Consider the following 14,363-nt stretch of genomic DNA (forward strand, 5'->3'; position numbering starts at 1 on the left):
GTCTAACTGCGCTTTGCTCTTTACGAGCCTTCGATTCGATTTACGTCCCGAGCCAATGGAACTTCGTCCGACATGCCAGTCCGGAACGACGCTACGAAATACTTCAACTTTGACATTTTTAGCAACGTCCTTCTTCCGAGTTGCACAACGAGCCCAAAATTTCCCGAATGATCAACATTATATAAACTCATCAACGCTCCGTGTCATATCCAGTCGCACTCTACTCTAAAGTCTTTCGCGCAACGTTCAAATTCCAAAGAAGTTTACTTTTATAGCGAAAATTCAAACAGAGATCACAGGCACAGAAATTTGTACGTACACAATTCTCGAAATTCGCGTAAACAGAAAGGAAAAGAATAAGGGAAATAAAGAAAAATACACACACGCGCGCACGTAGGTTGGTCGATTCGTAGGATCGAAAGTGGCAAAGATAAGTAGACGCGAGGCGGAGAGCGGAAACCGGCAAAGATGGTAGCCCGGAGCCGATCGACCTGTCATTACTCCACCTCGATGGGAGCATGATCCAAAACCGTAAATTACAGAGCATTCCGGAGTGGAGAAGACGATGCACAGACTCGAACACGGCTCGATCGAGGGATCGAGCGACAGAGGGTGAAATAAGAAGAGAAAGAGTTAAAGAAGGAGGTGGGGGAGGCGGTACGACGCGATGTCGGATGAAAGGGGAGACGAGAAGAAGAGGATCGACGGCCCGGGTCGATCGCTCGAGCGGAAACGCGAAACCGGGCGCGCGATCGGCTCCGAGGAAATTAAAACTCGGACCTGGCGTTTACGTCTGTACTACCGATCCGTCGTGTTTGACACGAAGCACGAAGAAAAGGACAGGAGGAAAGAAAGGGATAAGGAAAAGCAGGAGATCAAAATTCTTCGGAGAATGATACTCGCGCGTTTCGTTGATGGTGGGTCGCTGCCCGAATTGTGAAAAATTGGCTAGTGACATGGATCTTGGTAAACGCGATGATAACCGGAGAATAGTTTCTTAGTTGTTTCGCGAGTCATTAGAAGGACAAGAATTCTTTCGTCGCAGTGAATAGCGTCGTTGTTCGTGGAACGTGGTTGTTTAAGGAATTTAAGATAGTTTTGTTACTTTGTCAAAAATAATATTTCATCGCATACGATATAGAATACAGAAATAAAATTAAATAGCCTAAAATTGCAACGTTTACGCGAAACTACAAATATCAAATCGAAAACGGAACGACCGAGAAATCAAAAATAGCGAAAAGAACGGCACCATCGAATCGACCATTCTTTCCCGAAGATTCTCCATTTTATTTCGCTGATTCTAACGAAGAACCGCGATGCATCGTACGCTTCGTTAGGCGACGATCGTATCAACTCGGTTAGCGGGAAGTTTGCGTTAAAAAAAGCCGCGTTAATAGACGAGGCAGATTTCTTGGTCCGGTCGAATTAAAACGTAACGCGTGACGCTCCTAGCCGGAACGAACGTCCGTGGCTCGCAATCGCTGAAATGCAAACGCTTGTCAGCGGTATCGCGTTTTTGACGTTAATCATATTCGCGATCGAGTTATACAATACCTGTTTGTAACGAGCTGTAACTGTTAAATAACGAGCGCAGCCGTTCGTTCGTTGTTTTCGATTATCTCTGTGTTTCATTTGAATTCATTTTTGAGAACTAAGATTAAGGATTTGAAAACTATTCTATTTGCGTTCTTAAATTCTTTCATTCTAAAGCTGATTCTTTAATGAACTAAATGGATCGAATATGAAATCTGAAATATTATTTAGGGTAGGATGAAAATTAGGATAAGAGATTTAGGGTCCTTGAGGTGCACTGTGGGTGATTTGGGATTAAAGGCTCGTTCGTGTAGGTAATTGATGATTAAAGGTGCTGGATGGAAAGTGTCGTGTAAGCGAGCGAAAACTCTGGCGTTAAGGTATTGGATAATTATACCGTGCAGGTTTGATATATTACGTGACAAGTTTAATATGCGAATAATTATATAGTGCTGTGGAATGGAGGTGACAAAGAGTACGAAGTTTTATATTGTGACGCTAAGCGCTCGGTATACGGACATTTTAAAGAGTTATGAATATGAAAAAATTATAGGGGCACGGTATTTCTCACGTAAAACTATGGCAATAAATATACTCAAAGATCACAGATCGACCTCGATTGCTATAGAATTTTTATTCTTTTAATAATCCGTGTCCAAATATTCTATTTTAATGGAAGAAAATGTATACTTACCCGGAAATGTAATGCCAGTTCGTGCAATTTAATGATACTTAATGATCGATGAATTAGCGTCAAAATAGAAATGAAGGATCGACGAATAGAAAATTTATTATAACATGAACACCATTTGATTACATAATTAAAATATTTTCCACGTCGATCACCAAAAACCTAAAAACTGAGAAATATATTCTTTTAACGTCAGGACAGTACAAAAGATTGAACACGCATTCTCGCAATTGAAATTGGATATTTTACCCTTCAAAAACAAAAAGACAATGTCCAAACGATCAAGACTCGAGAACTCTATCCACGAAGATCCAAAACTTGCACAAACACTCCGCAGGCACACGAAAACCGTGCATCCTTCGATCGAAGCAACTGGCCAAGCAAAGATCCAAGCGGCCACAATCCAAACAACCGAGAACCAAAGAAGATTCCACTCCAGGAAAGCCAAGAACTCGATCGCGCGACCGACACCCAAACACTCGACGATCTTAATTTAGCCGTAACCGCGAACCAACGGATACCTTCGCAAATACCTTCGACTTGTTCGAAACTTCTACTTTGTTCTTTCTACCAAAGACGAGTCGATATCCATCGAACATATCCAGGTGTCACGATATTCCATATCGTCGTTCGTAACTCGTACGCCTTTCGATCTTACCAAATAACAACTGAAAGAAACTGGCAAATAGAAAACGTTGCATTACGTAACAAGGTTTATACATTTTTCTGTTTCTCTTATTCAACCTATACAGACAGCTTCGAATGCTTTTCTTTTCAGGTGATTCTGCGATAATTTAAACAAATAGCAATCGGACGGCGGCGTTAAAATACGAAAAATTCAGTTTCTCAATTGAAATCTTTCTTCTTTCTGATCTCTTTCCCTACCATAAAATTCACACCCACTCGTCGTAGCGTCGTTCGTTCCAACATGCTCCGCTATATTTCGCGTGGAAATTAGCCACGTGTGTTGAAATCCTTTTTTTCTTTTTTGTTACTAAATATTAGAGAAAATAGGATTTTTCGAGCCGTGCAGCCCGAGGTCATCGGGAATTACCATTCCTGCCGCGATAATGGTGGCGTTAAACGCATGGATCGGGTCGATCAAAGTCACATTGTTCATCGTTGGACGATGAATACTTCCACCAGCGATCATCGTTCGGACGAAGTACATAAAGAGTATCGTTGGAAAGTAGAAAACACGACGCTACGAGGAAAAGGAAAGAAGGGAGAAAAAGAAGAAAAGAGGGAAGAAAAAAAAGAAAGAACTGGAAGAAGGATGAAATTCGCCGCGATATCGATCGTTAATGGCCGGTTCTCGATTCCGGGACCGTGGTCGCGGCGGAACAAAAGGACCAACGAGTATTAACGATCGAGGACCGCGAACTGGCCGATTCGGTGGCCGATCCCGCGGCTCGATAACGTTCCACGGGCCTTTTTTCTTAATGTACTAATGCGTAATGCCAGTGTTTAATGCCGTCTGCGCCGCGTAATCACGGTGCTCTCCTGCGGCTGTAACTGATTGAAACCGCCGCGTCCTCGTGCTCTTGTTCAGGCAAAAAGGGCGCCGCGAAATTGCCCTGAACCAAGGGATAAACGGACTGGACGCGATACCGCTTCGAGATTCCGCGTTCGTTTCCTTCCTTTTCGTCCGCGGTGTCATCATCCTTTTCCCTTTTCAAACGACCACCGATTGGTAACTTCCTTTCTGGCCGATATGGATTCCACTTGCTGCTCTCATGAGACTTTCCATTATCTACGTTATTCTCTAATGACGAATAATTTTTACGCGAGATATGCTCGTATGTTTACCAAGTTTAAGAACTGAGAATATGCAATCCATTCTATAGAGAACGTGTTAAGTAGTCGTGGTTTTTTTTTCACGCGACTTTAATACGTTCGAACGTTGCACGCAATAATGTGTAACAGTTTAAGTAACAGAAGCTTTTAGCACAAATGTATGTTGTAAGAAAACATCGGTCGATCGCGAATCAATCTTTATTAAATTTTTGCACAACCTTCATAATATATCGAAGTACTTTTATCGCGCGCGCAAACAAAAATCAACGTCAGGAATTATTCCACGGAGACGTAAGGCTATCCAGGCACTAGCGACAAACCTTTGATAGTTATATGTTATAATAGTTATACATATTAGAAGAAGAAGAGGAAATTGTAGTTTTGATTGATGCGAGCCAGAGCATAACGTCATATACAACTACTGAAAAAAGTGGATCAAGATTGCGCGAATACTTTCGTTACACTGTATTATTTTTCCTTCGGTAACTTTCGGAAAAGGATTACTCCACACGATAAAGTTGCTACCACGGTCCGTCAAAAATTGTATAATTGCGTGACACGCGTAAGAAACTGATCATCGTACAAGAGACGTGGTTCGTCGACAAAGTATTTAAATTTCGAAAGGAACACGCCAATCACGATAATGGAAATCTCGCGAAACAACTAGCAGCTGAAAAAAAGCTGCAATACCAAAGTGACCGACTCGTGGAAATCGCGCGTAATTATCGAAACTGCGAAACACGGCATAAAAACGCTTCGAGTTCGTATTTTCGATCTCGATTATCCCCGAAGAAAGCACGCGAGACTATTTCTTCGTCCCCGAGCATCGAAATCACCCGTGTAACACCTCGAACAGAGACCAATTCGCTTACTTGCTTACGTAACAAATCAACGTATCCCATCGCTCGTTCTTACACGCGTGTAAAGACGAGTACCGCCGACGTGAAGAAAGAAAACAACGAAAAAAAAAAAAGAAAAAAATTCCAAAGAAGCGAAAAAGGCAGAAACCTCCTCGGACGGAAGGAGAAACGCAGTAACCGGCCGAAACGGAGACAGAGAAGAACGGTTTTGACTGGTGGGAGGGACAAGGGGAAAGAGAGACTGCAGGTAGCTGCAATCCAATTTAAAGGCGGATATCCACGCGAGATCTTCACGATTTCTACACACGAATAAGACAGCGGGCACCGGCCGTGAAATCATATGCGGTGTCCAGTCACGGATGGCATTGCCGTCGATCGGTGTTGTCTCTCCTTTCGTAGGGAAACGCGAACTGGCGGCTCCACTCGTTCGCAATCGCGCCGATAGATGGCGACAGCGACCGGGAACGCCAACAGCGAGCGAGCGAGTCGTTTGGCGGCGATTTGGCCGGGACTCGACGAGTCGCGTTAGTTCCGCCGGGGCGCGTGCCCGCGCTACGCTGGTTTAAGAAAAAAAAAAAAAAAAAAAAATGATAGAGATCATACGTCAGTTTTGGATTTGCGATAGGAGTATATTTTATTATTTGGCACGTGGTGAGAAACATCTTAGGATCGATAGGACGTTGAATTGGAAGTATAATTTTCAAAATATAGCCCGACGTTGAATATCTGTTTTATTCTATTATTATAATTTTGTTTTATTAGTGTTGGAAATCTTGCTTAATAACTGTATTAAAGGTTAGAAGTTAAGGCAACAGGATGAGACTCGTTAACTAACACAAAGGAAACATAGCTGAATTTATAATATCCGTTCTTTATTTTATGCGTTCACAGCCCATCATCGAGTTTCCACATAGATATCAGAAGCTTCGCTGCCAATTAACAGCGATCCAGAAACGCTAGTCTCGTAAAAACAAAGAAACCTCCTACGTGTGCATAGAAGCCACGCGATATTTAAACTCGGCGTACCGAGCAACCCGCTGTTGACCAGTCCTGACACCATTAAAAGAGGATAAGAAGCAGAAGAAGAGTAGAAGGAGATGAGAACAGATAGTGAAAAGAGATACACACGATAACTCTATCAATGACGCAAGGGATCCTTTTGGAGAAAAAAGAATTTATTTTTGAGCTTCGCGGAACCCGAAACGGATACCGAACAGACATAATACGTGGATGAAAAATAAGTGGAAACGGAGAAGTTCGTGTGCCGCGCAGATTTTCCTAAGAGCCAAGAGGTCGCAAATAATGAGGAAAGTAACTGGCTATGCTCGTAAAAGTTGATTGGACGGGGCGAATGAAAATAATCGCTGGGTAATAAAAATCGCGCCGAACGATCGTTGAAATATTGTAAAAAAAAAAAAAAAAAAAGTAAGAGAAAGAAAGGAAGAAAAAAAGATCGTTTCGTGCGAGAGAACCGCGATGGAAAGCCCCGCAGTCGCGTCGATAACGATCGAACAATTTCACTAACGCGACCAGAGTGTAACCACGACTGGTAATTGCCAGGGACTTAATTAAAGGACTAATTGGGTGCCGATGGAAGGACGACGGTAAACGCCCAACGAATTAAGAACGTCCGACGATGCTGCGTTCTTGCTTAATTATGCAGGTCGTGTATCAATCTTCCACCTCCAGTCTCGATCTCGCCGCGTTCAGGCCGGGAAAGTCGAGCCTCGTTGACGGAATACCGCGCGTTAATTATTATTTCGTGTCACACGGTTAGTTTTCTACGTGTGACTTTTCTTTTGGGTCTTCTCTTTGACGGGTAGATTTTCGGTACAGAGCGACATGATGTTCTTTTTCCCCTGTTTCGTTTCTTTTTGGTTGTTATTTCGTGTGATTCATTGGTGGCCAGATTGAAGATTATGCGCGGGAACGTGTGAGGAATGGTATTAAATTGTAGATTTATACGAGATGAATGCGCGCTTTCTTTTTCTTGTTTTTCGAACAAGCAATGGCGCTCCGAACGAGCTAATTGTGCTCGGTCCATTCGTTACGACGCTATTAAAACCGCCATCAGCAGATCGTTATGTCACATTATTAGTTTATTTTCAGAGTTTCTATGAAATCAGATTGCGCCATTATTTCGATAATTAACGCTCTTAACGAACTCCTTTATGTTCTAATAGAAAAAAAAAATAAAATAAAATAAACACTCGACCCTGGAAATTCCATGGAAATTCTTTTCCTCTATCAAGATACATTTGTTAATTAAATAGAAATAAAATTATCAGCGCTGTTGTCTCTGTGTTTTTGGATCAGAGCGTATCAGATACGTTCAAGTGTCACGCCAAACGTGTTTCGTGTCTAAAGCACGTTTTACGCTCTCTACTACGCTCTCGAGGTCGATTAAAATATTACGTAATCTTAAGTATAACGGTACGAATTACTTGATTCAAAGCTGAGTACTTTAAATGTGTAATTATACAGCACTTAGGAGACAATCGATTTAATCCGTCGAACGATTCACAAGAAAGTCATCGAGTTTCTTCTAAGCAGAATAAGCGAAAACTGTTCAGTAGTAGATATTGATTACTTCCACGACAAGTAAACGCGCTGTTCAACGAGAAAAACCTAGAACATGTTGCGCAACGAGGAGTAAAAATTCAAAATTAGAAATTAGAAACATTCCGTCAAATGCGATAGATGCATGTCAGATTCCTGCGTCGTAAACAGCAGACCATCGTCGCTCCAAGCGAAATCAATCGTAGCGAATTTTTTGCTCGTGCTTCTTGTTCTTTCGATCGATCAATTTACCCATGCAAACTAATCAAAATAATCGAAAGCCGTGCAAAAAGCCAAGCCAGCGATAAACCGTTGCGAGCGTTTTCCTAGAGGCAATTCGAGCGGAGGATTTTCGCGAAGCGCAACGAGTCACGCGCCTCGCGCTCCGTTTCCGTGAATAATGGCGATTGTGCGACCGATTTCATTAGCCTGGGTGATTTTTCCGTGAGAAGACGGCCAGAGGAGACCCCGTAGCACGCGGTCGTGCCCGCTGCAAGCGGGTTAAACGCGATTCACATCGTTCCGATTCTCACCGCGAGCCGTATGATTTATTTTTTTGTTTAAATTACGTGCCTTCCTAGTCAGGCGTTTCCTTTCCTTTGTTTACGTCGCGTAAATCTTGCGGATCGCCGAGCATGATCGACGACACGAGGGGAAACTGAAGGGTGGGGATGAGTTTGCACAAGCTGATTCGAAGGAAAACAAGGAAAAGAAAAGGAAAGGAAAGGAAAGATTCATGCGTGGCGTCGACAGAGGCGAACCTTTTATCGTCAGGATGATCGCGAAATAGAACATTATGAAAATTTAATTGGAAATGTTCCGTGAAAACAGAAGCCGCCGCAGGTTTCGAAGGGAAGAATTGTTATATGCAAATAATTAGATGAATTTATGGTCGATGCGTAACCGGGGTACCGCTTCTTTTTCTTTTCCTTTTTCGTGGGAAATCTCTGGCCACTTCGGTGTATTTAGCGTCGTATTCTGCTGCAGGTTAAATGCTTTGTATTCGAATGGTTCTGTAATCGTGTATTGTTGGTGCACCTGTTGTACTATTAAATAGATGAATCTACTTGATTTCATTCAGATTTCTAAACTAGGATTATTTAAATATATTGGCGACTTTCAACGAACGGTAAACCTATCAATCGACGAACGAACGGCTTAATTTATTAAATAAATTTGTTTTATTTTAATACCGCGGTCTTCCGTAGGATTATGCAACAACTTCTTATAAATAGCGCATCTTTTATTACGCCTCTTGTGATTTATGAAAAAAAGATAAAAGCTTGCGCGTAAAACGATACAAGAAACAGTCAATTTATATAAGTTCTTCCTGGTGATATTTCGAAATTGCGTTTCTTCGCTATCTCGGTGACAAGAATATGTCCAGGAAGAGAAGCTTAGATTCGCGATGGCCACAATGTAAAATACGCAAGAAATAACCGCACCCGGGGCGATTTAAGATACAGTAAATGACGCATGAACGCGCTCGCTGACAGTGACGCTGCCAGCTTGATGGTAATTTCGTCTCCTCTCTATATACATATATACCTACATTTTTCATCCATCTTTAAACGCCATTGGCATTAACGTGACTTCTGAAATCAACGGAACTAGTAAATTTGATAAGACAAAAAATTCGCTTATAATTTAACTTTTTTGCCACTTTGCCGTAGAATCTAATATCGCTGCTACGATGGTTGCTTTCGGTGTTTTTACACGGCGCAAAGAATCCTAATCAAGAGTAGAATATGTAATTAGTCAGTACTTTAGCAACGTCTTTGTTCCGCTGTACGTAACACGATGTAAAAGGAACGCTCTATCGCTGTTAATTCTGGCGTGCGTATTTACGATCGGTTTAATCAATCGAAATACACTCGTCCGACCAAGATCTGTCGTTACTCGCTTTGCGCAATTAGAAATTTTCAAAGAAATTTCAATATACGATGAATAGATGTGACAATTGGAACGATAGAAGTTCACATTCGGACGAGTAAATTCGATTAACAGAAGCTCGTTTATTCACACTAGCTAACACTTTGTCCCTATAAATAGAATTGTACGGTACACGTAGAAAAGAACCGTCGATTTAGCTTCGCTGAAACTCCGTGCCACCTGACAATTATCCTCGCCTTTCGATTCCCGTTCTATCGAAACCGTGTCACCTGAGTATTCTGCGCGAGCAAAAAAACCACAACATTCCATCTGAAAATAACCCACTGTTCCAAATTGATACCATCGTCGGACCGTGCGTCACCTTTCTGAAACCTAGTTCAACAATGCCTCTGTCCAAACGAGCGACCGACGCAACGGTTCAACGTCCTCCTGGTCTATTATCATTATCATTATCCCATCAGCGGTCGTGGAAATTAATAAAATCCCCCGGACGTAGGGATAAGCAGCGCGACGTTCGAGTTCATCGGCCAATTTAAAGGACATTAGATGTCCCAAAAAGCGGCGAACCGCTCGACAGAAGAGGCAAGAAACGGCTGATCGCCCGGAGGAGGCTGGCCTCGCGCAAAAAGAGACATTCTAGCGTGCGGAAAGATATTACCGATTATATGGTATCAACGGTTTAGCGATTGCTCTCACGTACGCGTGATTTCGCTAATTCGACTGTTACCGCCGCCCCTCCGGCCCCGTGTCCGCTGCCTCTTCGATCATTACCAACCTCTGCCTCCGAGCTGTTCAATTTGCTGTCCCCTGAATCCACTCCAGTCCGTTTCGTTTCTTCTGTCTGGCCATGGCTCTCCTTTCTTTCGTATTTCCATCTTTTTTCTCCTCTCGTCCACTCTCAAGCGGTAGATTTGTTGCGATTCGAGTAACTCGTTGTATTTTAACCGTTTCGAGGCTCGTTCGATGTGGAAACGGTGGAACGTGCGGTTAGTAAAGTGTTGGCTGAGTGGTTTGTCGCGAGGTTGAAGGGTTGCGCCAGTCGTTCGTCGTACTAACTTTAGCATAACTCGTCGCACGGTGTAATTTGTGCGCGCATAACGTATTAGATAGGTATAGCAAACTTGTTACGCGATATATCACAGCTGAAACTGGACAAACGAGAAACCATCAGCCTCCAGTTAATTGTCAATGAACGAATTAAGCATCGAGCCAAAATTCGGTTCATCCCATTGGAGATTAATCAAATCACAATGAAAACCTTCTACGTCGAACGTTTTAAGAATTATCATCAACGAGCTACAACGGTTCGCAAGACGATAAAAACCTCTTGTTCCCTGGAAGTCTCCACTTTCACCTTCGAACAGTCGTGTTCAGAAAAACAACGACTCATTCTCCGCCTCGTACTCTCGCCTGTTTCCGGATAATCACCTTCCAAAACTCGCGTCTTTCAGCCGGTTCGCGACTTTCCCACACGGATTTTCCTCGTTTAGTCCGATAGTCTTCGTTTCTTTCGTGGCAAATCGCTCGTCCTGGGCGAAGTCGTGATGGTTCGCACGTGTGCGTGACCAGCGGAGGTCCGCCGGGTGAAAAGCAGTTCCGCGAAACGACTAAACGCTCGTCGTTACGTGAAAGGAACGCCTAAACGGTTGTGTCTAAGAACGCGGCCGGTACCGTGGGACTCGGATTTAATTCCGCACGCGAGCTGATAGGAATCCTCTTGGTTATAGGGTGGTTACACGCTGCAGAATTGCGGTTTTTCGATGAAGTGGAATTTTTAGGGTGGTTGACAGGGTAACAGCGATGGTGATAACGTTACGCGTTAAATTGCAGGAATAGAGATTGGTAGTTGATAATTTTGCAAACATCACGTAGAATTTTTAAGATTTCAAGATTTCTTTCGATTCTTTTTATACTATGAGCTACACGATACTCATTGGTACACGTATGGAGAAAATCGTGTTATATTTTAATATAAGTAAAAGGAGCGGCGAGATCTCAGCGACGAGTAAAAATACTGCGAAACTAGGAAAATCGCACTTCAACGTAACGATATCTTGAATTAACAATAACCTATAACAAATATAAAAACCAGCAGATTGCCAGGTTCACGAGTATCGCGCCTACGTGTCACCCGTGATTACCATAATTTTCACAGCCAGTCTCCTAGATCCCATAACTGTAACCTGCTCCTTCTCTCGTCAATTCATTACCAGAGGTCGGCACCGATTGGTCGTGTCGCAATTAGAACGTCGACCGGGAATAATAGAGGCGTTGAACGGTCGACGCGTTCATAACGTAACGTCGAACGCAGCTTCCGTCCAATGAAGTATATTTAGCGGTAGTCGGTGTAAAAATCGCGCAACGTCGACGAACGTCGACGTTTTCGCACACCGACTAATATTTACCGATTTTTTGGGAAATTTTTCGTCGTTACGTTTCGTTTTAATGCGTCTGTGGTTTTTGCGCTCGAAAAACGTCTTTTTTCGCCCATTTTTTCTTTCACCGCTTCTTTTTTACCAGACTCGGTGGAATCTGAAATTGGAAATTTATTACTCGCCGTCGCGTCGCGGCACAAGTTACAGGACGTTTTTTCTACGGGTCGCTTAATGAAAAGTTAATCTTTGTTCTACAGGCTGGTAACGAAGCGACGCGGAACGTTTTGCACCAGAGTGCCACGGAATTAGAGACTTTTTGGTGCTCGTTTTCTTGTTCCCACAATTGATTAACGATCTTTTAAAGAAACACTTGACGGCATCGTGTTAAAATTCTTTCGTCTTAAAATTCAGTTTTCTGCGAGGTCAGTGTCCTTCTTCTCGTGTCCTGGACGTGTCCCGTAATTCTCCATTCGCAATTTGTTGGTGCGCCCCGTTACATGCCCACGATGAATGATTGTCATTCGAGTTTCTCTGTTAGCAAACTCCACGTGTTAAAACAGACAAAGAGATTTAGATCTTTTTAATTGGATATCGAGAGAGCTTTATAGAAAATTACGTAGTAATCGTTACGATTATTTGGAACGTAACGCGTGGAAACATCGAACGCTCATCCTACGTACGAGTCGCGATCCCAATGATTCTCGAACGTGACAAAGAGAAAATGGCGGTTGTCTCGTATTACAAAGTCGCGTTGTATTCGGGAAAGCCTTGCGCGATTCGCGTCGCCTCGCGTCAGCGAGCTCGGTGCGAAAAATAACGCGGCGTTCGCCTCGAATTTCGAGTGGCGTCGCTGAAACGAGGGTTTGCGACGCGGCGCTGCGTCGTTTCGCGGCCGCGTGTGCGTGCTTGAAGAAATATACAGCGGGACGCGAAAAGCGTCGCGCCGCGGTGCCGTCCTGCGTTACGTCGAGCCCGTCGGTATGCGTAAATATACAAGTTCGACGCCGACAGGGACGCTCTATATATTCGCATTGGCCACCCTGATTTTAGAAGGAGCCGTGACTACCTTCCGGTGTCGATACGTGACGTTCCGGCTACGCGAGACCCTCCAAACTGGATCACAATAACAAAAAAATTATACGAAAATGCCATCAAATTGAAAGAAATTCTCTGCTATCTTTTTCCTAGCTTTCTTCACGGGAATGTAAATTTCTCCCGATCAGATCATGGATATTGGAATTTTCCATTTTTATAGAATTTTTAATATATTGAAAAACTGCTTCGACTATTAATTATCTCGGTAATTGAAAAGTCTGGTGACGAAGCATGAACTGGTGTTTCTCGTTCGATCTTGGATCGATCTAATGTTGGTGCAAGAACGATCGGTTAATCGATCGTTGAGAAGTGATCGTGACTTTTGACGGAATTCCATGGAAGAACAGGTGTGTCGAAATCAAAAACACGAAAGAGAAACCGGCGACCTTAGCTGCGGATTTTGCGAGTCGATTCTGGAAGCACGTCGCTGGCTGACAATGAACGGCAACGAGGAAGTGGAAAAATACTAAACAACGGAAATTGCTACTTTCTTCTTTCGGATGTGTGCGTACGTGGATTTGTTTTCTAAATCGAGAAGAAACGATTTCTTCTCGTTGAATTAAAGATGTCTTTACGGTTGTCGAGACGCTAACGAGGAAAATAATATATCGTTGTTGATTGAAGATTCGGATGCGTATTGGAATGGGAGATGCCTGAAGAACTTTACCGTACGAAACTATTTTCTTCTGCATTTACTATTAGAAAGCTCGTAATCTTGTATTTCGTTTCTATCATTTTTCTTTCTCTTACTAGGTACATAGTTGATGGCTGTAAAACGCTCTTCGAACAGGGTTCTTCCTCCGACTGTGTTTTTCACGCGTAAAAAGAATGTGTAGAACTCATTAGATGGCCACATTGGCCACACTAACGAATCAATTAGCAGAATTTTGTCTTCTTCCTACGCTCTCCATCCACCACTTCTTCGTTTTTGAAATGTACGAGAAATTCAGATAACCGAAGTCTGTCCGATAATTACGTTCTACCTGCAATGCTACTTTCCAAATTTGCGATTCGTATAATACTAGTAATACTACGATTATATACAGTTATTTCTCCTTTCCAGTATGTCAACAAATCAGGAAAGAAAATTTTCTAGCACGAAATTTACAATTAAATGGAGCACCACTTTTTAATTGAAAATTTCAGTTTTCAATAACAGTTTAATCTTCGATGTCGGTCTCACTCCCTCGCGGCGTTAACAACGTTTGTTATCGTTAACGAACAGGATTGCCTTGTCGATAATTTCAGATTCTTGTTAATCACGATCGATGAATCGTACGCAACGTGGACGTTTCGCCGCGACAACTCACCTAGAACTAATTGCGTTAAAGAGAATAAATTAGTTCGATTATTCGTCGATCCGTTCTTATTAATCGTCCTGTGCACATGGTCATTACGTAAGCGGCCTTCCACGCTACACGAATAAAGGAAGCGTTTTTGTCCGGACAAGGAATTATCATAAAGCTGCTTTTTATCTCGTAATTAGGGACGCGAAGAGAAGGATTTGCCTCCTTTTATTTAATTTTTTTTTTTTTTTTGTCAAGTCATGGTAAAGCA

The 14,363-nt window shown here is 42.7% G+C and overlaps 1 protein-coding gene across 5 annotated transcripts in view; it reads left to right on the forward strand.

Moving 5' to 3' along the window:
- The window catches only part of LOC143303641 (uncharacterized), a 30,674-nt gene that overhangs the window by 8,979 nt on the left and 7,332 nt on the right, over positions 1 to 14,363 (forward strand). The window contains exon 1 of one of the 5 annotated variants that reach the window (XM_076624733.1): positions 895 to 917. The exons of 2 other annotated variants lie outside the window; for them this stretch is intronic. In XM_076624733.1, coding sequence (XP_076480848.1) covers positions 915 to 917 — 3 coding nt within the window. In that variant the 5' untranslated portion in view covers positions 895 to 914. Of the gene's footprint in view, positions 1 to 894; positions 918 to 12,994; positions 13,315 to 13,378; positions 13,475 to 14,363 lie in introns of those variants that run through there. 2 more of the 5 variants (XM_076624740.1, XM_076624742.1) reach the window with 2 other exon arrangements.

Source organism: Bombus vancouverensis, chromosome 2, assembly GCF_051014615.1.
Source record: "Bombus vancouverensis nearcticus chromosome 2, iyBomVanc1_principal, whole genome shotgun sequence".
NCBI classification, from domain to species: domain Eukaryota; kingdom Metazoa; phylum Arthropoda; class Insecta; order Hymenoptera; family Apidae; genus Bombus; species Bombus vancouverensis.